A 24419-nucleotide genomic window follows, 5' to 3' on the forward strand; every position below is an offset into this window, starting at 1 on the left:
CACTGTGAATTTCCCCTGCGGGGGACTAATAAAGGATTATCTTATCTTATCCCATCTTACCTGTCCAGAAGAAATGTGGCCACCACAGCATCACTTTGTAGCTGCTTCTGCTCCCTCAGTCGTCGCCAGTGCTGAAAAGTCATGTTGATAACCACTTAGACTGTAAAAAAATTAAATTGGCCTGAAATAGATTTGTTCAGCAATCTCCATGGAGGTGTTCACTCAACAATTCCATAATTTTCAAACTAAAAGCAAAGATTCACACTACTGACTGAAGGAATAGATTTGCTAGTTTCAGTAAGAGTTATATCAACAAACAAATTCAAATCAAACAACAAGGTTTTCCTAACAAGGGATGTTTAATCAAGATAACATAAGCTGATGTTGAAAAACATTTTGTTTTTTCTCCTAACTTAATATTTTATGGCAGCCCTTTCATTTTTTTGAATTGAAACATGTTCAAGTTTACAGTGTGGAAATCGAGAGGAGAAATGGTGGACTGTCAAGCAGCAACAGAGCAGTAACGGTTTTGCTCTTTTTTTGTCTTTGAGCCTGCCCACAGGAGGCTGTATCTTTCCTTTTTGGCCTGGTTGTAACCTGTCCACGGCCCAATAGTGGTCCACAGCCCACAGTTTGAGGAAAAACTGCTAAAGACTATTGTATAAACGAGTCAAAGGCGGCCTACTTTGTGCTCATACAGCTGTCTGGAATTAGCAAGCACACATTCAATGAACACACAGCAGACGTAACCTATGCTCTGTATGCAAGTTGTAGATGAGCTGGAAGTGGAAGAGAATCATCAGGAAAGGAACAGACGGTTTGCATTAAAGCAAAGGACACCAGCAGACTGGACAAAATCATTAAAAAGGCGGAATCTGTTGTTGGCTTTAAGCTTGCCAGCCTGGAGGAGGTGGCGAGGGAAAGAGTGCTGGCTAAACTGCTGACAATCATGGACAATCCCTCCCACCCTCTACACAACACTGTGGACATACTGAGAAGCAGCTTTAGCAACAGACTTCTGCTGCATCGCTGCTCTAAGGAACGGTACAGGAAGTCATTCCCGCCGTCCGCCATCAGACTCTATAACTCCTCTGTGACTGTCAGAGCTCTGTGCTCTTTGATCTGCTTCTATGTGTGTGTATGTGTATATTCTCTCTTTGTTGCTGCCATGTGTGTGTATGTGTATATAAGAGTTTTTGCTTGTGTCTGTTGTATTTATTCTCTAAAATGCTGCTACTACAACTTAATTTCCCCAGGGGGATTAATAAAGCAAATCTGAATCTTATATCAGAGGGTTACATGTTTTTTTTATATAAGAAAATAAATGTGACTGAAGTGTGCTGTTACTGTTACAAGCTTGTGTCGTCATTAGTTTATTAGTCCCCATCTTTGTCTCTGTAAATGAGAGAAGGGGGCTGATTTTTGGAGGCTTTGTGTTTCTAGTCTGTTTAATCTGATCAGTTTGTGTAGATTTTTCTCTGAAATTTTAACAGTCCAGCTGATGGTGTAATTAGGAATACAGTACAGCAGAAATATACTTTTTGTGGTAAAATTATGGTTGCAAAATAAATATGAAGTTTTTATTGAATCTGTTAAGCGTTTACTTCTGTAGGTAAAACAGTTGTGTAACAACCTGTTAAAATCCACCAGAATGCAGGAATGGCATCTACTTTTAGTAGCTACTTTACTAAGTGGCTTTAAGGCAGCTAAAATTGTTAGTTAGCTTGGAGACCGTGTAGGTTGAGCAGTGGTCTGTCCCGGCTTCCGTATCTATTTATTTAAACCGGAAAGAGTTTTATTGTCAGTGTGACGTCAGTCTGTGCCTTAAAAATGGCGGAGTCGGACGAAGAGGTGGACGTGTTGGTCCAGAGAGTTGTGAAAGATATTACCAACGCATTGAAAAGGAACCCTAACATGTGAGTACAGCTGGCTGTGAGCACACAAGATCCAGTGCAGCTGTGTCTTCGTCAGCTGGCCAGTGATTCCAGGCCAAGCAACAGTTAGAGCCACATTTTTAGCTGCGGGCTCGGTCTAATATCTGGAACCAGTGTGGTCCAGAGACACCTTAGGCAGCTAGCTTATCTGTTTGTTTGTGTGTGCTGAATGACCTAGAAGTAAGATTTGTTGCATTTATGTCTGTAGACAATAAAATTGACACATTTCTGTGCGGGTCAGTGACATCGGCTCATAAAGGTGCGATTCATTTGGCTAGTTTTAATTAGCGGTACCCTGCACCAGGCATGCACTGCTTTTACGATCTTACATTTCTAATGTTTAAGTCACAAACGTTCTTTAGCACTATTTTGCTATTTGTCCGTTGTAAAATAGGTCGTGGTTCCATCTTCACAGATACAAATTTCTGTTTGATTACGGTGTTGTTTCCAATGTAGGTAAGTTGACTTTGCTTAAAGTTGACTTAACTCTTAGGCAGTCCATCTCATAGAGGGGAAAACTGGGAACATATTTAAATAACAGCATATTCTTGAAATCTGATTTCGTGCCTTTTTTTTGACAGAGATGGATGTTGGCATGTCAAAAAAACACAGGGTATTGATCTGCATTGCCTATCTGATCCATGTGATATGGGTATATTTTTAGGCTGATCACATAGCACTGAAAAGACAGCAGCTTATTCCTGGAGTTAGAGAGTGTGAACTAGCCAAGACTTGTTTTGTGGTGTAATGCTAATCCAAACCCTTATATTTGGAACAGTATGGTGTTGGGTATTTAAATGTTACCTCAATCTTATACAGATAAAATGGAAGACAGATTTCACATTTTTTGTAGGAATAAAGTATTTTTCATTTTAAAGGTTTACATTTTGCCATGTTTTAGTTACATTTGATCAAAATTCCACTGAACTGGTCAGAGCCCGAAAAAAATTGAAAATTTAAGCTGTTTTAAAAAATTAATCGTGATTTTACAGACTATATGATAAAATTACTGTGTATGTGTATTGTCTGCTCTGAGGAGGTGCATGACACAAGGTCTGCCTGTGACATGTCACTGCTGAGAACTTATAAATGATTTTTGCAGTATAATGTATTGTTAGTATATTGTAGTATACAATTTTAAAAAAACAAAAAAATCGTGTCAAAATAACTGTCCATTCAAAAATATATAATGTAAAATTAAGTGAAGTAAGTTCATGCTAAAGCCCTCAGCTAGTGTCTTCTTCATCTTGCAGTGTCTCTTAGTATACCAGTATATCAGCATAATGCAGGGCTGCCAACTCACATGCTTTCGCCGTGTGACACTAGGCCTGTCACGATAACACATTTTGCTGGGCGATTAATTACAAAGAGAAATTATTGCAATAAGCGATAATATTGTCGTTTTAGACAATGTTCAACTAATATAATGATAACGACATACAATGCAAGTACACCTTTTCAAAGATCAATAAACTTTAATTTCTAAAGAACATTTAACACTGGAAAGGCCCTCAATCATCAACATTATTATTATTATAATAATTTATAGTCAATGGAGTTAAGTCAAACCAACTAGTACGTCATGAGCAACAGAGAGCAAACAACCCGCACTCTACCTGCTGGTGGGAGTGGGCTCACCTGTACGCACATGTGTTTGTGGGTGCACGCGTTTGCGTGTGTGTATGCGCATCGGGCCGCTGTGCGCAGACAGGCAAGGCAAGGCAAGCTTTATTTATATAGCACCATTCATACACAAGGCAATTCAGAGTGCTTTACATAAGATGAAATCACAGAATAAAAACATTTTAAAACATTAAATTAAGAAGAAAATTAAAATCATAAAAACAATAAAATCGTAAAAAACATCAAATAAAATCAGGATGATTAAATGAGAAGAGTGCAGTCAAGAAATTAGAACACTGCAGCAGACCTCAGGTGTTCAGGAAGGCTGTTCCATGGGTGAGGGGCAGAACAACTGAATCCTGCTTCACTCTGTTTGGTTCTGACCCTGGGTCCACACAGCAGGCCTGTCCCTGATGATCTCAGGCGTCTGGATGGTTCATAGGGAACCAATAAGTCCAGGATATATTTTGGTCCAAGATCATTCAGTGCTTTGTAGTGCTAGACCAGGAGTAAAGTTTTGAAATGTATCCTTTGACTCACAGGAAGCCAGTGCAGTGATTTGAGGACCGGTGTGATGTGGTCCATTTTCCTGCTATTACTCAGAACTGCTCTAGTGAATTTTAAAAACGCCACCATGTAGACAGAAATACATAAAAGAAACTCATAGCAGAGATGGCACAAAAGGACTGGGCATGAGAACTAATGGTTGGCGCTGCAGCGAGTGCTACCAGTAAGAAGGCAGAGAACTTTACTCGTACAACGCGGACTGTCTCTGATAGCACGTTGTGTACATAAGCATGTTTAGTGTCGTGGTGATGTGTGTTGATGATGGGTGTTGTGCAGCTTCACAGCCCTCTGTGTTGCTGTAACCAGCGTCCAAGTCCTGCAACACTGTGATGCACCTTGGCGACGCAGACAGCGAGCTGACAGTGGTCTGCTCAGAACATCCCGTAAACGTTACACAATGAGTTAAAAAAATAAGAACTACCGGTACCTGTTGATCTGACACATTTTAAGATGGAAGCCGTGGGCCATATAAAGTCCGACGGCCGGACTTTGCACACTTTATACGCTACGACGCACCGGAGTGACGCCTTTTGTCATCCAGTCTCTCTGGCAGCGAGAGAGAGAGGAAAACAAACAAGCCTGCAAATGTAATTTATTGCGGCCGAAAAACGTATCGAACCCATTTAATTTATCGTGCAATTAATTAATTTATTGTTTATCGCGACAGGCCTACATATAATGCAAGTACACCCTTTCAAAGATCGATAAACTTTAATTTTTAAAGAACATTTAACACTGGAAAGGCCCCCAATCATTAACATTATTATTATTATTAATAATAATGTTGATATTAATATTATTATTATTACCATAGCTTATCTGAGCATAGTCAGTGGAGTTAAGTCAATCCAACTAGCATGTCATAAGCAACAGAGAGCAAAACAACACGCACTCTCTACCTGCTGGTAGGAGTGGGCTCACCTGTATGTGCGCACGTGTGTCTGCATGTGTGTTGGTGTGCGCACGCGTTTGCGTGTGTGTATGCGTATCAGGCCGCTGTGCGCAGACAGCTGCAGTGAATTTTAAAAACGCCACCATGTAGACAGAAACCACATAAAATAAACTGATAGCAGAGATGGCACAAGATTCAATTCAATTCAGTTTTATTTATATAGCGCATATTACAATCAGACATTGTCTCAAAGCGCTTCACAGGAACCCCCCTAAGAGCACTGTGGCAAGGAAAAACTCCCTTTAAGAGGAAGAAACCTTGAGCAGGACCCGTCAGCTTAAGGGGGAACCAGTCCTGCAGAGAGAGAGAGAGAGAGAGAGAGAGAGAGAGAGGCACAGAACTACGAGGAAGACAATAAACGCAGATTATGAGACGATATTACCCAGAGAGTAGAGGAGAGGTCAGAGGGTGAGGGGGAAACTGCTCAGAGGATCGTGTTTGTGCCCCCCGACAACGTAGAGCAAGAGAGACTTCACGGGCCGGACTGCAGGTCTGCGTGAAGGTCTTGAGACCAGTGTGAGCCAGACTAAGGAGAGAAAAGGAGAAGATTAGAGGGTGATCTTGAAGTGTATTCTTGAGTCCACTGGGAGCCAGTGAAGAGACGCTAGGACAGGAGAGATATGATCCCTTTGGCTGCTTCCTGTCAGAACTCTAGCTGCTGCGTTCTGGATCAGCTGCAGACTGTTGATGGAGTAATGTGGACATCCTGACAATAAAGAGTTGCAGTAGTCCAGTCTTGTGTTTGTGTAATCCGTTTCAGTGATCGGATATTTGAGTTGTACCACGGAGCTAGCCTCTTCTGGTTTGTAGTTTTCTTCTTCTTCAGTGGAGCAATCCTGTTTAAGACTGAGTGTAGTGTGTCTGCAGTGTTGTTGACAAAGCGGTCCAGCTCTGCAGGAGTAATATTTAAGTTGGTAATATTTAAGTCAGTACTTGGGACTGTGGGGAGTACTGGTAGGATTGCTGTCCTAAACTGCTTTACGGCGTCTTCAGACAGACATCTGCTGTAGTAGACCTTTTCCTTAGGTGCTGGTAGGTCTGAAAGAGAGAAGTCAAAGGTTATTAATGAGTGATCTGAAAGAACAGGATTTTGAGACCATGCAGGTGGACGATACACTACGACGAGTAAAACAAATTCTGACTTCTTCCAGCTTCCGTGAGCCAGGCTGAGAGTGAGACTCTCAAAAGAAGTATGAGTAGACTTAGGTTTAGGATTCATCTGAAGACTGGAGCGGTAGATTGCTGCCACTCCTCCTCAGCGACCTGTAACTCTAGGAACATGACAGTTAATATAACAAGATGGAGTTGATTCATTTAAAGCAAAATATTCTTCATCCTGTAACCAAGTCTCAGTGAGACAAAATATATCAGTGTGATGATCAATAATTAGATCATTAACTAAGAGCGACTTAGAGTGTAGGGATCGTATGTTAAACAATCCACACCTGAGTGTTCTGTTACCTTGTTCTATGTGTTTGTGTGTGTTAGTGTGTATTTTTATGAGGTTATTATTATTAATATATCTTAACTTGTGTGCTTGATGAACTGTGGGAGGACGTGTGACCGTCACCACTTCAATAACATTATTAAGCTTAGTGTTTCTATGTGTAGTTGTAGTCAATGTGTTTCTAACTGAGGGCGGCAGTCCTCCAGAAGCAGCAGAGAGGTGTGTAGGACAGCGACTCTGCCTCCTGGCCTCGACCCTGGGTTGTCAGGTTGGTCTAATAAACTGGGCTATGTTGCTAGAAATCAGAGCTGCACCACCCTGGGTGGGATGGATGCCATCTCTCCTAATAAGGCCAGGTTTCCCCCAGAAAGTTTCCCAGTTATCTATAAAGGCCACGTTGTTTTCTGGACACCACCATGACAGCCAGCGACGGAGCGGGGACATGCGGCTAAACATGTCATCACTGGTCAGATTTGGGAGGGGACCAGAGAACGCTATGGAGTCCCACATGGTTTTAGCTAAATTACACACCGACTCAATATTAACTTTAGTGACCTCTGACTGGCGAAGCCGGGTGTCATTAACACCGACGTGAATTATAATCCTACTGTATTTATGCTTACAAGAGGACTGGGCAAGACAACTAATGGGTGGTGCTGCCGCTAGTGCCGCCAGTAAGAAGGCAGAGAACTTCACTCGCACAACATGGATTCTCTCTGATAGAAAGTCATAAGCATGTGTAGTCTTGTGGTGAATTGTGTCGAAGTGTTGTCGGGGCTGTGCACCTTTACACTCTGTGTTGCTGTAACCAGCGTCCAAGCCCAGCAGCACTGTCAGGGCTCTAGACTAACTTTTTGCACTGGTTGCACCGGTGCGCCTAACCTTTTTTTCTTGGGTGCACCGGCACAAAAGTTAGGTGCACCGCATCACACATCACACAGCAGTTTGTTTTTTAATTGCTGTCCATATATTTTATGGATCAGGCCTTAACTTGACACCTATCCTAACGCAGAAGTTCTTTTCATCTTCTCTCATCATCTGCAGCTACATCTACTGTTTACCTGACGGCCTCGCAGGGCTGTAGCCAAAGTTTTAGAAATACTGAGGTCCAAAAATTGATGTCTAGGAAATATGGGCTTAATAATAACATATCATCCTAAACTGACTTTGGACCTTGTTTAATGAACACAGGTAAATAAAAATAATAAATACATGTACCGATAGTACTCATTCAAATTATGGACAAACCAGCTAACAGGTCTGCCTGTCAGAAATCCATAATGAAGATTCAAAGTTACAGCACTCTTCAGTTCCCTGTTAGCTTTCTCTCTGTATTTTCTGGCTGTCGCTCCTCACTTATCTATCTGGCAATGGGAATTAAAAATGATTAAAATCATATACACCTTTATTTATTTAATAGTTGTGATTGAGATATATGTTTAGTTTTCTTCAACACGTTTCTATTGCAGCTACAGTATCTCTCCTCATCTTCCTCACCTCTTCCTCTCTTCCTCAGTTTCTCCTCTGTCTCCTCTCTTTCTAAAGCTGAGCTCCAGCTGACAGACTTTTCATTCTGTTACAGATTTAGCTGCTGTATGCAGATATCATACTGGCAGACAATGCTCTGCTATAGCAGGATAATAACAATACTTTTTAAATGGGTGTTCATCATGTAACCATGTACTATAACTCCTTAAACCAGCTGACTGCTGTCAGTCAGTGACTCGGCCTTCATGGATGAACCACACAGGTCAGATAACACTGTCCGTCAGACCTGTTGTTCAGTCTGTTATGATGCTGCGAGCACATCACGCCCCCTCCCTGAACATGACCGGCTCGTTATCACCCGTCATTCAGGTAAACAGCAAATTAGCAAAACCTGCATAGTAGCAACAAATCCTGCTCCTCCGCTGTATGTTCACCTAAACTGCGGTTTCTGCAGCGAAACGTCTTTAATACCTGTCTGTCTGTGTGTGTGCGCGCTGCAGTGAGAGGGTCGTATGAGTTCTGCACACACGCTTTAAAAAGTCCGGGCTGAAACGAACTTTGTTCATATCTCTCTGTTCTCGTGCAGTATGGAACAAGCTTTATCACACAGCATCAGCTCTGCGCAGCATATGTCCGCGTTCTTCTCTGAATGTTCGGTCTCAGCTGACCGCAGCAGACACGTTTTCAAAGACACACACACGGAGGTCCCGCCCTTCACCGTCTCTGATTGGTTTAGACCACGATATGGGCCTGATGTGTGTCTGTTGCTGGAGACTTTTGAGAGTCGCGGAGAACGTATCTCCCTCTTACAGCTGGTCGTACCAGTGCGACCTCTGATATTTTTTGGTTGCACCTTTGAGAAATTAGGTCGCATGTGCGCCCAAAATGGTCGCACTCTAGAGCCCTGACTGTGACGTACCGTTGCGACGCAGACAGCGAGCTGACAAGAACTACCTGTTGATTTGACACATTTTAAGACAGAAGCTGCGGGCCATATAAAATCCGACGGCCGGACTTTGCACACCTTATACACTACGACGCACCGGAGTGACGCCTTTTGTCATCCAGTCTCTTTGGCAGGGAGAGAGAGAGAGGAAAACAAACGAGCATGCAAATGTAATTTTTCGTGTCCAAAAATCTTATCGAGCCCATTTAAAGTTATCGTGCAACTAATTGATTTATTGCTTATCACCACAGGCCTATGTGACACACGCTTTTGCCTGTCTTCACATGCACTCACGCCGCACGTCCATTTCCTACGCCTAAAAAAAAATCAAATTTGGGCCTAGTTCGTTCCTTTGCAAACTCCGCGACGGTACATGGTACTCTAACCCACTCTAGTATTCACTGCATATCCAATCAGTCCCATTGGATCAGTCCTGAGACAAAGGAGAAGAGCTGCAAGGAGACAACCGCGGTGGAAAGTTTCTAGTGGAAACCAAGCAGAAAATATGAGGCACTAACTCTCTTAAAACTTTAAATCTTGAAAGAAGTTTGTGTGTGCTTCTGCGTGTGAACTTGATTTCGTGTTGTGAATGTAAACTAAGCTGTCATAAACAAGCAGCAGGAGACCACCTTACCTTACCGTTAACGTTGTGAATGCTCAAAACATAAAGTCATCATTGTTTATTCAGTGTTAGGCTTTATCTTTTTAGCACTTAGAACTGGTAACATTGCCCACAAATCTTAAGATCTGTAATTTTTAGTTATGTTGTTCATGTCTTTATAATCCATTGTAAAGGCTGATGTTTAAAGCATTTTATTTATAACTAATCTTGCTCTTAAGAATGCAATAAATAACAATATATATACGTAGGTTAGTTTTCAGTGAAGAATTGGTTGAATGCCATTGATTGTAATCACAATGTCAATACCTTGGTTAAATCTGAAACGCAACATCCTAATTTAATAAGGCTATATTGTGGTCCATACACAGTCGTTGGGTCACATTGGTCATGATCAGATGAACATGACTCGGAATAAGATGTTGCACTGGGGTAGACCTTCAGCTGTCTTTGCTTCACAGAATATAACCAATAATGTCCATCTCCAGTAGGCCGTATCAATGGGTTTTGGCCCCACAAACTGCCAGAATGCATGGCACAACATGAGTACAACGCATTTGTGGCTGCATGGGGGGAAAGAATTGTCACATCCTACAGAATCTCACTCCAACTCTAGCAGCTCTGATAATGCAACAATTAGCACAAGGCAGAAATTCATGGACAGTAAAGTGGACATACCAGCCTTTCATTAAGACAGGTTTGTTAAAAAATTTGATATTTCAAGTTATCTATAATCACTGCTAAATAAGTACTCCTAGTTACAATTATAGTACCCCATAAGAACAAAGAACACAAATAAATATATATTAGGAGTTTAAGTTATGGCATGGATACAAAACAAGCCACTGAACATCCCCTAGAGTTCAGTTACTAGAGTATTATAAAAATTCAAGGACTCCAGCATGTGCATATACGCGTAAAGCTGGCCAGTATCACAAACTGCTGAGTGACTCTGCAAAAGGGAGACGTGAGGTTGACCCACTGAATGAGTTAAGGCTGTTCCATACTCTGCGAGACAAAGAGCGGAGAACGCACTCCACGGGTGGTAAGAGATACAAAAAAAAGGTCTTTTCCACACTGAGGTACCATACTCCGCGAGACGCGTGTGTGCAGAACTCCTCATACGGCCCGCCCACTAAACTATAAGGAAAGACTTTACTGAGTTTTTTAACACACCACAAGGACGTGTGCCATGGCAAGAGGGCATTATACAGAGAGGGTGCCTGCAACAGCGTGAGATGTCCGGCGATGAGTTGTGAAAATGCGACATTAAAAGTAACAACAGCAAAGATTCAGTGTTTGTGCCTTTATGACCACATCTGCACATCTACTGTGTTCCAATGTGCCTGCGATACTTCAAATTGTCCGGTGATGAGCTGTGAAGATGCGACATTAAAAGTAACAATAGCAAAGATATACAGACATTGTTAACGAGCCTATTATGCCCGGGTATGTAGGAGTATATAGAATGGTAACAGTCACCATCTGGTATGTGTGAATGGCTGTCTGGAGTTATTGGTGACAAATCACCCTTACTTGCCTTTCTTTCTTTCTTTTATTGCTCATCATGCAAAACCGGTATGGTCTTATCTAAATCTGTTGAATCAGTGCTGTTTATACACCTACCTATATACACTCAACAAAAATATAAACGCAACACTTTTGTTTTTGCTCCCATGTTTCATGAGATGGACTTGAAGATCTAAACTTCATTCCAGATACACAATATTACCATTCCTCTCAAACATTGTTCACAAATCTGTCTAAATGTGTGATAGTGAGCACTTCTGATTTGCTGAGATAATCCATCCCACCTCACAGGTGTGCCACATCAAGATGCTGATCTGACATCATGATTAGTGCACAGGTGTACCTCAAACTGCCCACAATAAAAGGCCACCCTGAAATGTGCAGTTTTGTCTCACAGCAAAATGCCACAGATGCCACAAGCATTGAGGGAGCGTGCAATTGGCATGCTGACAGCAGGAATGTCAACCAGCTCTGTTGCTCGTGCATTGAATGTTCATTTCTCCACCATAAGCCGTCTCCAAAGGCGTTTCAGAGAATATGGCAGTACATCCAACCGGCCTCACAACCGCAGACCACGAGTAACCACACCAGCCCAGGACCTCCACATCCAGCAGGTTCACCTCCGAGATCGTCTGAGACCAGCCACTCAGACAGCTGCTGAAACAATTGGTTTGCATAACCAAACAATTTCTGCACAAACTGTCAGAAACCGTCTCAGGGAAGCTCAACTGCATGCTCGTCGTCCTCATCGGGGTCTTAACCTGACTCCAGATCGTCGCCGTAACAGACTTGAGTGGGCAAATGCTCACATTCGATGGCGTCTAGCACGTTGGAGAGGTGTTCTCTTCACGGATGAATCTCGGTTTACATTGTTCAGGGCAGATGGCAGACAGCGTGTGTGGCGTCATGTGGGTGAGTGCTTTGCTGATGTCAATGTTGTGGATCGAGTGGCCCATGGTGGTGGTGGGGTCATGGTATGGGCAGGCATCTGTTATGGACGAAGAACACAGGTGCATTTTATTGATGGCATTTTGAATGCACAGAGATACCGTGATGAGATCCTGAGGCCCATTGTTGTGCCATACATCCATGAACATCACCTCATGTTTCAGCAAGATAATGCACGGCCCCATGTTGCAAGGATCTGTACACAATTCTTGGAAGCTGAAAATGTCCCAGTTCTTGCATGGCCAGCATACTCACCGGACATGTCACCCATTGAACATGTTTGGGATGTGCTTGACCGGTGTATATGACAGCGTGCACCAGTTCCCACTAATATCCAGCAACTTCGCACAGCCATTGAAGAGGAGTGGACCAACATTCCACAGGCCACAATAGACAATCTGATAAACTCTATGCGAAGAAGATGTGTTGCACTGCATGAGGCAAATGGTGGTCACACCAGATACTGACTGGTTCTGAGTCCCCAGACCGCCAATAAAGCAGAAACAAAATGCACATTTCAGGGTGGCCTTTTATTGTGGGCAGTTTAAGGTACACCTGTGCACTAATCATGATGTCAGATCACCATCTTGATGTGGCACACCTGTGAGGTGGGATGGATTATCTCAGCAAAGCAGAAGTGCTCACTATCACACATTTAGACAGATTTGTGAACAATGTTTGAGAGGAATGGTAATATTGTGTATCTGGAATGAAGTTTAGATCTTCAAGTCCATCTCATGAAACATGGGAGCAAAAACAAAAGTGTTGCGTTTATATTTTTGTTGAGTGTACCTGGAGAGGCTCTTGCGCTTCTCCACTTTCATCACGCCCACAATAAATTCCGACCAATCACAGCATGGTTGCCGCACAGCCTTGAAAGACAAAGTTCGGCCCGGACCCTGTGCACAGGAGTGCGGATCAGCGGGCGGTCAGAGACAAAAAATGACGTCATTTTGTGGGCGTAACGTCTGCAGGGGGGAAAAATGTCTTTGTCTTGCGGAGTATGGATCCAGCTTTAAAAACTTCCACCAGCATTCGAGATGGGGGACAACTGTTACTTTAGCCAGTCAAAGCTTTGTGAGATAAAGAGACTGTTCTTGTACAGACTCATGTTAAATCTGGACTTAGCTTGTGCTTGAAGGGGGTAAATATTTAAGTATTCCCTTATTTGTAATTGAATATTTCCATATATCAATTGACAACTTTTGAAAAAAAAAAAAAATAACAGGTTTACGTTCATATTTTGGTCAAATAACCCAAGCTATGTTGACGGTGCACACCAGTTTTGATTTGTAGGTGGAATGACTGCATATGTTGTTCCTTCTTACTGTCTGTTCCCTTAGTGATGAGATTGGTGTAATTCCATGTCCAGAGGCTCGCTACAACCGCAGCCCCATTGTGTTGGCGGAGAATAAACTGGGTATCGAGAGCTGGTGTGTCAAATTTCTGCTGCCATATGTCCACAACAAGTTGCTACTCTACCGTCAGCGCAAACATTGGGTGGACAGACAAGGTAACTCTAATCTACTTTTACAAAATCATTACAATAGGCTGAGTGTTGTTGTTACAATGCTGCCCTGAAAGTAAACCCTGTATAACTTTCCAAATATAAAATATAGAACATATAGAATATTGAAAATATCAGATCTGACTCAGATTTTCATGTCCTAAAAGTAATAAAGAGAAAAAGAAAACCCAATTTAAAAAAAAAATGAAAACAGGAATATTTCACTTTGTCACCTATTTATAAATAAAAATGCTAGGAAATTGTATATATGTAAACACCAGAAGCACTGTACTGTACCTTTGCCTTTTGTATTATCTGTGATCCTGTGCGGCAATAACGGCAACTAAAGGTTTTGGTTTAATGAATGATTAGTCACCCACAAAGGATTAGTGGAATTTTACCCTATTCTTCACTATAGAACAGTACAATCTGAATCAGAACCAGAATTCAGTTCATTTTAGTTTAGATCATTTCACAACATTAAACGATGCACATGAATTCCCTCCGTTTTTACTGATGTTGTTGATACTGTATCACACTGTAGCATTGCTTTACCAATTATTAGTTTGTGTTTGTATGTCTCTTAGCTTTAGTGGACATCACCTGCACTCTCCTGTTGCTTAATCCTGACTTCACCACTGCATGGAATATCAGGTAAAGTCAAGCTACAATTATTATTATTAACAATGTTTGTTGAACACAAATATAATAAAGTAATTGTTTTCTCCTTTTTGAGAGGGTAACAAATTTTAAGCATTTGCTGACCATTTTGTCTCGATTTGCAGCTGGCACTTTTTTTTAATCATTGGTCACCAAAACTGTGTTCTGATGGTACCAGCTGGTCACATTCACAGACATGCCATGTTATTCAGGCCATATACACTGCTCAAAAAATAAAGAGAACAGTAAAATACATCCTAGATCTCAATGAATGAAATATTCTAGTCGAAAATCTTCATTCATTACATAGTGGAATATGTTGAGAACAAAATAACATAAAAATGATCAATGTAAATCAAACTTGTTATCCCATGGAGGTCTGGATTTGGAACCACACTCAAAATAAAAGTGGAGAGTCACATTACAGGCTGATCCAACTTGATTGGAAATTCCTCAAGACAAGTCAAAATGAGGGTCAGTAGTGTGTGTGGCGGATGTTGTCCTGAGGGATTTTCTCCCAAAACTGGATAAAAGGATCAGTCAACTCCTGGACAGTTTGTGCTGCAACGTGGCATTGGTGGATGGAATGGTGAATTGGATTAGGTCCATAGCATCCTTCAATGCCTTCATCATGCAGGAACTGCTGACACACTTCAGCCACATGAGGCCTAGCATTGTCAAGCATCAGAAGGAACCCAGGGCCCACTGGACCAGCATATGGTCTTACAATTGGTCTGAAGATCACATCCTGGTACCTAATGGGAGTCAAGGTACCTCTGGCTAGCACATGGAGGGCTGTGCGGCATGTGATGTCTGTCACATGCTCAGTGTGATCCTTCTCTCATCCATGAAGAGTGGTAAATCTGCCAATCTTAGTGTTCTCTGCAAATGCCAATTGCCCTGCACAGTGTTGGCTCTAAGGGTCAAGCCCTACTTGTTGATGTTTGGCTCTCATACCACCCTCGTGGAGTCTTTTTCTCACAGTTTGAGCAGAATCATGCATATTAGTGGCCTGCTGGAGGTCATTTTGCAGGGCTCTGGCAGTGCTCCTCCTTGCACAGAGGAGTTGGTAGTGGCCCCGCTGCTGAGTTGTTGCCCTTCTAAGGCCCCCTTCATGTCTCCTGGTGTATAGGCCGGTCTCCTGGTATCTCCTCCATGCTCTGGACACTGTGCTGTATTTTGAAAAACTGAGACTTTTCCCTTCGTTTGTGCTTTTCATTTACACAAACAGAGTTTTCGCCTCTGAAAACGAATCTCTAAAAACTCGAATTTCTAAAAACTCCAGCAAAAGTGGAGATTTTGGAAAACGCTGTATTCGCGTTTCAATGTGAACTGACAAAAACGGAGAAAAGCGGCAGCCTGCGCATCAGTTCGTGTGACCTTTTTTGTGTAGTACAGCTGCCAGAGTAGGCTGTAGTCTAGTAATGGAAGCATTCCGGGTAGCATTTGCATTTCTGTTGGTGTAAGCGCTGTTTACATGTTTGCATTTGCAAATACAGCTCCTCTTACAATGTAGAGGAGCAGGGACATGTTAGGTCTCGAGGTTCAGCAACTTTAGAACAACTTTTGACTCAAAGAGCCAGACGAGGCTCAGTGATGAGGCTTCCGATTGGCTTTCTCCTTCTTCCTACACTGCCATTCACAGGCTCAGCATAGTCGGGATCGCTCTTGGGGGCGTATTTATGCGGGTTAATGTAAACGGAAACATTTAAACGATGATGTGTGCACAATGTTATTTTGGAAAACGGAGGGAAGAAAATATTAGTTTTTCAAAATACCCGGCTATGTGTAAAAGGGGTCTAAGTGTTCTCTTTATTTTTTGAGCAGACATGGGGTGTCTCAATTTCAGGAGGAGGATAGTAACGTGATAGTGATGTGTAATATTGACCAATGTCATAAGTCTCCTGTGTATACCAGTTGTATATTTTTGCAGGAAAGAGTTGCTGCAGAATGGAGTTCTTAACCCGGAAAAGGATCTTTATCTGGGCAAGCTGGCCCTTACCAAATTCCCCAAAAGCCCAGAAACGTGGATACACAGGTAAGTCTTAACTGCTGTAGTTGCTGTAGTTTCTGCTGTTCTAAATGAAGCACCTGTTTTAAACAGAAGTTAACGAACTTCTAACCATGCAGTTGTCATTCTACAGACGCTGGGTGCTACAGCAGATCCTGCACACGTTTTCTGATGCGAACCACAAAAAGAATGAACAAGGTGAAAGAGAGCAGGCTAATGCAGTAAGAAGCCAACAGCTCAGTGATCATCTAGCCAGGACACTTCACCAGGAGATGAACGTGTGTTCTGATGCTGCAAGCCGCTATCCCAGTAACTACAATGCCTGGTCCCACCGTGTTTGGGTGTTGCAGCACATGGCCAAGGGCAACATCAAGGTAAGGTTTCTGCATAAATGTGGTCAAAAAATTAGATTGGTTACATTTGAAATGAAAACACTGCAATTGAAGTGCAGACCTCCATCCATTCTCCTTTAACCCGCTTCGTCCTGCAGTGCAGGGTCATGGGGGGGCTGGAGCCTAACCTAGTTAACTACGGGTGAGAGGCGGGGTAGAGTCCATCGCAGGGCAACATAGAGACAGACAACCATTCACCCTCACACTCACACCTACGGGCAATTTAGAGTGACCAATTGACCTAACAAGTATGTCTTTGTCATATGCACAGTATTAACAGCGGGGTCATCTGAGCAATGAAATGCTTAAAACAAGCCAAACAGGCACTAATAGCTGTACTAATAAAAACAAAGCTTGGGAAAAATTTGCTATTGCAGCAGCAATATACAGGCACTCAGCATATTGAACATATATCTATAACGGTAAAAATAAACAGCATAGACATTATTTACAGCAAATAGAAATATTAAATATAACTACAAAAAAACAAAAGTGTGCAATTTGAAAGTTAAAACCTAACCTTGAGGTTGAGGCCTGATTGTACAGTCAGCAGCAGGTAGGAAGGGCCTGCGATAGCGCTCCTTCACACAGCGTGGATGGAGCAGCCTGTCACTGAAGGAGCTGCTCAGTGATGTGACAGTGCTGTGCATGGGGTGGATGGTGTTCTCCATCAGAGAGGATAGCTTAGCCATCATCCTCCGATCTCCCACCTCCTCCCACAGGATCAAGTGGGCTCCCCAGCACAAAGCTGGCTTTCTTAATCAGTCTGTTCAGTCTCTTCCTGTCTGCTGCCAAGGTGCTGCTGCTCCAGCAGACCACTGCATAAAAGATGCCAGATGCCACCACAGTGTCATAAAAAGTCCTCAGGAGTGGTCCCTGTACTCCAAAGGACCTGAGTCCCCTCAGGAGGTGGAGTCTGCTCTGGCCCTTTTTGTAGAATGCAGCTGTGTTGTCAGACCAGTCCAGTTTCTTGTTCAGATGAACACCCAGGTACTTATAAAAATCCACTCTCTCAATGTCCAGTCCCTGAATGATCACTGGTGTAGGGCAGGAGTAGTTGTGCCTACGGAAATCCACCACCAGCTCCTTGGTTTTTCCCACGTTGATCTAGAGACGGTTTCTGTGGCACCAGTCTGCCATGAATGAGTGAGTCCATGAATGAGTCCTCTGTACTTTCTGTCATCCTCATCTGTGATGAGGCCGACCACTGCACAGTCATCAGAGAACTTCTATAGATGACAGCTGGGTGAGAGGTGACAGAAATCTGCAGTGAGGAGTGTAAAAAGAAAGGCAACAAGAACAGTTCCTTGTGGGGCTCCCGTGCTGCATATGACCACGTCAGACACACAGCCCTGTGCCCTCACAAACTGTGGTCTATTTGTTAAGTAGTCCAAGATCCATGATGTGAGGTGGTGGTCCACTCCTGACTGCACCTGTTTGTCACCCAGAAGAGCGGGCTGGATGGTGTTGGACGCACTGGAGAAATCAAAGAACATGATCCTCACAGTGCTCCCAGCTTTCTCCAGGTGAGAAAGAGACCTTTGCAGGAGGTAAATGACAGCATCATCCACTCCAATGCCAGGCTGATAGGCAAACTGCAGGACGTCCATCGATGAGCTCACCAGGGGACGCAGGTGGGAAAGAACCAGCCTCTCCAGGGTCTTCATCAGATGGGACGTCAGTGCCACTGGTCTGTAGCTGTTGAGGTCCTTAGGGTGAGAGATCTTTGGCACTGGCACCACACATGATGTTTTCCACAGTAGTGGTACCTTTTGCCAACCTCAGGCTTAGGTTGAACATATGTTCAAAGATCACACACAGCTGTTCAGCACAGGGCTTCAGGAGCCTAGCACTGATGCTGTCCGGGCCTGTAGCTTTCCTCGTCTTGATACCTTGGGATGGTCAGACTGGTGCAAGGGGGCTGTGTGGGGGTTGGGCACTGGACAGAAGGTGCAGTGACTGTGTTACTCAGTTGAGTGGTGTGAGACATAGGGGGAGGGAGTGGGGGTGCAGTCCACCGTAGGTGCAGGCAGTAGTGAGTGCTGCTGGAGGGACATGACTGGGGGAGGGCTGAATGGCTGATCAAATCTGTAGAGGTTCAGGTCATTGACCCACTTCTGGTCCCCCGTCGGCAGGAGGTTGTTCCCCTTGTAGCCATGTTCTTCAGGCCCTTCCAGACACCACTGATGATGTTGTCCTGCAGCTGAGCCTCCAGTTTCCTCCTGTAGATGTTCTTCCCCTCTCTGATCCTCCGCCTCTTTTCCTTTTGCACAGTCCTTAGCTCCTCCCTGTTTCCTGACTTGAAGGCTCTCTTCACTTTAAGGAGAGCCTTGATGTCAGGAGTTTGTGTCCCCCGACAGTGTAGGCCAACAGCATAACAGCATAGCTATGCTAAAAGTTAAGAATTTATCCCCGTTATCCCCGATACCCGTTATACCTGTGGCTGAGGCCATATCAACATGTGACTGTATATATACCTATCAGCCCTAGGCTAACTATACGCTTTACTAAACGGAAAGGTTTTAAGTCTAGTCTTAAAGGTGGAGGTGGTCTGTTTCTCAGATCCGGATTGGTAACTGGTTCTATAGTAGCGGTGCCTGATGGCTAAAGGCTCGTCCTCACATTGTACTTTTATGAATCCAAGGAACTACAAGTAAACCTGCACTCTCTGACATGTGTTTTATTAAGAATATATATATCTGTTATCCTGAAGGTATAGTGGTGCTAGGCCATGTACAGCCTTATATGTAAGGAGGAGAATTTTAATGTCTGTTCTGACAAGCCAGTGATGAGAAGCTAAAACAGGAGAGATATACTTTTTGCTGATTCCTCTCAGAACTCTAGCTGCTGCATTCTGTATCAGCTGCATGCTATTAATTGAGATAAGCCGCTTGTTTTAGCTTGTTTTGATTTGATGTTATAGCTATTAATTTTCCTCTTATTATGGCCTTTAAATGTGTCCCAAAGGGTAGGTGGGTGTTTCATCTGTAGCATTTTCTTCTATGCATCTTTTTATTTCCTTTTTAATTTGCTCAATTATTACTTGATTGTTCATAGAACCAAATGGCATTATGTGTTCACGTCTCCAAAACACCAGAAAGTCTCGAAGAACCCTAGAAAAACTTGTTAGATTTGTTGCTAGTCACTTTTGACAAAAAAAAGTCACCAAGAGGGTTTGTAAAGTCACCTAGTGTGACTTTAGAGTGTGACTGAGAGTGTTGGCAAGTTGACATTTTTTTTTTGGAAACGACAAACTCAAGATGATATGTGTTACCGTTTAAAAAAAAAAATCTGTTCTGTGGGAAGATTGGCATGTATATTTGACAGCATGGTTATTTACAGCAATGATGTAAATTAAGGTGAAAGAAAATGAAATGGTGTCCTAAAATGTTTTCCAGATGAACTTACTATATAGTGCCCAACATTTAACCCCCATATAGTGAGTAGGGAGTGAGATATGTGACTGTGTGATCTGAATGTGTTTGGAAGAAACCTTTGGCTAAGAAATATCGTTCGGTATGGTTCACTTGACAGTATTTTTGTTCAAATAGACCACACTTGCTATTAATACAACCAATGTTTTCTCGTAGGTTTTCCATGATGAGCTATCATCAATGCGTCTGTGGGTGTCCATGCACGTATCTGACCATAGTGGCTTCCACTACCGCCAATTTCTGCTCAATGAACTGATCACTGAGCTCTGTCGGGCTTCAGCTTCTACTACCTGGTTAGCCCAGCAGCAGTCCAGCACAGTTTCCAACAGCAGTCTTCACCAACACAGCTGTACTGAAAGAAATGGGGAGCTGTCAGGAGCCGATACAGCCAGTGAAGAAGAAAGGCAGTTCAGCCTTCCCACAGTCCTCCAACTCTTCCTCCAGGAGATGGAATTGTGCTCAGACCTGATTCAGTCCTTCCCTGGACATGAAACACTTTGGAGTCACAGGTAAAAACTTGTCATTTCACAATTTCTTATTAGGCTTATTTTGAAAACAAATAGGTGAAGCAAAATAGGCATCATACTGTGATGCATCATCAATTACTTATATCGGCTTTAAATAAACACTGGAACAATGATACATTTTTTTATATTAGACCATTCTCTACATTGAAATTAGTTTGAAGTGAAACACTCAAAATGAGCAAAGCCAAGACTCAAGTCCTAAAATCATTTTCCTGACAAACATATGACATTAACCATTGTGGAATTATACCAATTTTCTCATGAGGTTGAAGCAAGGCAGTTAGACTTGTATTTTCACTGGAACATCTATCAAATGAGGTCTAAAGGGTTGTCTAAGGAAGAGATGGAGGCCATCGTTATGTTAAAAAAAATATAAATAATAATCTCATCAGAGAGACAGCAAAAAAAACTGGGATTGTTACTGTTTTGTCATAAAGGGCGAAAGATCCTAATATTTACCAGATGAGTCATCATTACTAAAGATAAAAGACAAAATGATTGATTCACCATTAGACCCACTTAAACAACCTGGCAGCCGGCAGAGAAGAGCTCGCCCCAAAATAAGGCAGTTTGGAAGTGGTTCAGTTTTGCAGCATGGACCAGCAACCAGAAGCAAGTGTGCCTTTCAAACATGTTTCTATCATCTATCCTCCTTCTTCTATCAAACCTATCCTTCTTCAAAGATCATTAATTACACCGATGGCCCACTCTCCCGATCGCCTGCGTCAGTGTGTGTTTGTGTGTATATGTAGTAGTGTGAACGATCGAAGGTGAGAGCTCTTACCTTTAATACAAGATCTTTAAACAACAGAAGTGTTTGGGCCATTTTAATAAACTGTGCAAACAGCTGAATGCTGCGGGCCCAGAGACAAGAGAACTGAGGATACTGCGTGCTGTGTTTTGATAATGTTCTTCAATCTTAATGCTGGTGCGCTGGCTCATTAGTTTGCTAGCTAGCTACCACACATACTACATGAACTGTCAGCTGAACTAACTTTCAGCTGAACTATTACGAGCTTTCAGAAACTTTTAGTTTCTGTTAGGTGAACTGTTAGAAACTGTCAGAACTATTATGTTGTAAACCTGCAATAAAACACACAAACAAACCGTTATTAACGGCTAACATTTTAAATGTAACAATACATTTCAAAAGTACCGACGGGCAATCAGAAATAATAAACAAACTGTCGCTATAGCTGCACTTCAAAGCAACAAGTGTTGCTATGGCTACACTACAAACACAATAGTTGCTATAGCTGCACTACAACTGCACATGCTCCGCGGTTGCGTCATTCATGTATACATCCAACAGTCATGAACAACTATTACAGTCAAACACATAACACAGTACCTTAAACTTCCCACACCCACATCAGGAAATAAAGTTTTCTACTGGAAAATCCTACAGAACCAATACTGGGTTAAGTGGCTCAAAGGGAGCATGCCTGCAGGGTGGCAGGCAGAAATAGAGACATTGTAGTTGTCCCTAGCTTTGGCAGCAGCATGTTACATACTGTACATATCAATAGATTGAATTTAGAGCATTTGTTTACATAATTAGCATTTAGAAGTAGAAAGTAGTTAGAAATTCTGAGCTGATGTCTTGATCACTGTGTAATCTGCTGTTCCATTGCATGTCAGCAATTCTGGCATCCAAAGTAATATTACACACAAAAATAATCAAATATCAGAACCCCCAAATTGAAAGGAAAATACTTACTTTCAGTAAACTGAATCAATGTTTCCATCCCTCACAGACGGCACATCTTTTTCTTATGGCACCAGTGGAGGACGGAGCATCAGCATAATTGCCACAGCAAAGGAGAAAATGTCCCAGTTGACGTCAGTGATGGTAACCCAGGAATGCTGGTTCAGAGCTCTGTAGGCCAGGGGGAGAGCGTCAACTGCAAGACACATGCTAGTGAACCTATGGAGGTAGACACTGGGTTGTTACCCGACCCACATGACAGCAAGCGACTGAAGAGAGGTGTCCTGCCATCCTGCCCTCCCTCCCTACCCTCTGAGCACAGCTTTGTTAGCATTATTCTGGAGAGTTGCTGTAACTATGAGCAGAGACGCTTCGCCCTGGCATACAAGAAGTGGTTAGGCACTGTCATTGGCCTACAGGGTTGAGAGAGAACAGTAGCCCCATCCTTTCTCAACACAAGTTGCCTTTAGACTAAGATTTAAGATCAGCTTACCTACATGTAGTGCTGACTTAAATTAGTAATTTGAATGCAGCGATGACTTTAGAAACCAGTCATGGGACAGCCTATTTAGGTTAGGATGTGAGGATCTTCCTAAAAAATATAAACATCTAGATTTTCTAAAGCATCTTCTAAGCCAGTACCCCTTCAAAAATAAAATCTGCCTATGTTGGTTTATTATGTCTGTTATTTCACATGTCAAAGCCTCAGGTCAAATTTTCTCGTTTGTATTGCCAGCCTAATATTTTAATCTAAAGTTACTTAAACAATTGAACTGCGCCAGAAGGAAGGACAATGTGACTGGAGACAGGATTTACATATACTCACTAAAAATACTAAAAAGTTATTTAAATTGAAAATTGTGCACTACACAATTATTAAGGTCAACTGCTGAGGAAAAAAATGTAGAGGAGATTATTCGATTTTGCATCACAATGTTTTGCAACATTTGGATTGAACTGATTATTATTAGCTTTGATATCTATCTGACACACTTCAGTTAATTCTTATATTTACTTGTAATAGCAAGTTCTAAGCACAGCCAGATTCCTATTTATTTGGATTTTCCTTGTGAGGCAGAAACCCTGATGGCAATGTCATTTATGTTTTTTTTTTCTTGATCTTTGAAAGAACAGAAAGCCAAAGAGCTTGTTGCTAAAAAGTTTGTCAATAACAAAAACGATAGCAATGCAAATAGCAAACATGCAAGAATTCCTTTTGCTAGCTCAAAACACTAAATACATGAGCAGAGGTCAGTTCCCCTGTTATTTACTGGTGCTACGTGCTGCCACTGCTGTAATTAATTCATCTGTTATTAAAGGGGTAATGAGACCACAGGCCTGTCATAATGTAACCTTGAAAGGGTTATGTAGGCCTTGATCATCTTAAATTGCTTACATTTGCTATAATGACTGAGTTGCTGCACATTATTCTGCTCATTACATTGCTAAGAAATAAATCATAGTAAGTAAAAATGTTGATATAACAGATTTTACTGAACACCTTCCCTGGATATCATTCATAGCAACAGTCAGTTCTGCATAGCATAACTGTTCTTCAGAAGTAATTCACCACAGAATGCTGTGATTGACCAATCAAAATTGAGGAATTTAACTTTGCTGTGTAATAAAGGTGTAAAACTTCAGAATCAGAATTCCTTTATTTATATCCGAGGGGAAATTGTTTTTCGTTACAGACAAGAATAAAAGGTGGCATTAAAATATATAATAAATATCTAAATGCCTAGTTAGCATATAAATCCATGAGTTAGATCTAAAAAAAAGAATATATTTAATACTGTATAAAAACCTTTACATAGAGCATGATGTGAATATAACAGTATGAATGTACAGTGTCTGAGAGACTGTTACAGTTCAGTGTTCAGTAGTTTGATGCAACAGGCAGGAATGACTTCCTGTGTCTCTCGGTGGTGCATCGTTGGAGTCTGTTGCTAAACGAGCTCCTGTAGCTGGTTAGCATAGTGTGGAGAGAGTGTAATATATTATTATTTTAGTTTATTACATACAATGTGTCCCTGGACAAGACACCTAATCCATAACTTGTTTACAAGTGCTTTGAGTAGGTAGCAGCAACAGACATACATACTAGGGGTGGAGCGGTTCACCAA

The 24419-nt window shown here is 42.2% G+C and overlaps 1 protein-coding gene across 2 annotated transcripts; it reads left to right on the forward strand.

Moving 5' to 3' along the window:
* The first annotated feature begins 1810 nt into the window (after positions 1-1810).
* On the forward strand, positions 1811-23497 carry ptar1 (protein prenyltransferase alpha subunit repeat containing 1). 2 transcript variants are annotated; one of them, XM_028414834.1, is made up of 7 exons: positions 1811-1916; positions 13398-13567; positions 14127-14215; positions 16155-16259; positions 16366-16606; positions 20215-20567; positions 22343-23497. In XM_028414834.1, the coding sequence occupies exons 2-7, from the start codon at positions 13511-13513 to the stop codon at positions 22716-22718; spliced, it is 1221 nt and encodes a 406-aa protein (XP_028270635.1). In that variant the 5' UTR covers positions 1811-1916; positions 13398-13510; the 3' UTR covers positions 22719-23497. The 2 variants fall into 2 exon arrangements, with proteins under 2 accessions (XP_028270635.1, XP_028270634.1); XM_028414833.1 differs by having other exon boundaries at positions 1817-1916; positions 14149-14215.
* The last annotated feature ends 922 nt before the right edge of the window (positions 23498-24419 follow it).

Source organism: Parambassis ranga, chromosome 9, assembly GCF_900634625.1.
Source record: "Parambassis ranga chromosome 9, fParRan2.1, whole genome shotgun sequence".
Classification (NCBI taxonomy): domain Eukaryota; kingdom Metazoa; phylum Chordata; class Actinopteri; family Ambassidae; genus Parambassis; species Parambassis ranga.

Coding starts and splice junctions, on each gene's coding strand:
- ptar1 (XM_028414833.1), top strand. CDS start 1,831: ATGGCGGAGTCGGACGAAGAGGTGGACGTGTTGGTCCAGAGAGTTGTG. Junction 16,260..16,365: donor CCAGAAACGTGGATACACAG/GTAAGTCTTAAC, acceptor GTCATTCTACAG/ACGCTGGGTGCTACAGCAGA. Junction 16,607..20,214: donor TGGCCAAGGGCAACATCAAG/GTAAGGTTTCTG, acceptor GTTTTCTCGTAG/GTTTTCCATGATGAGCTATC.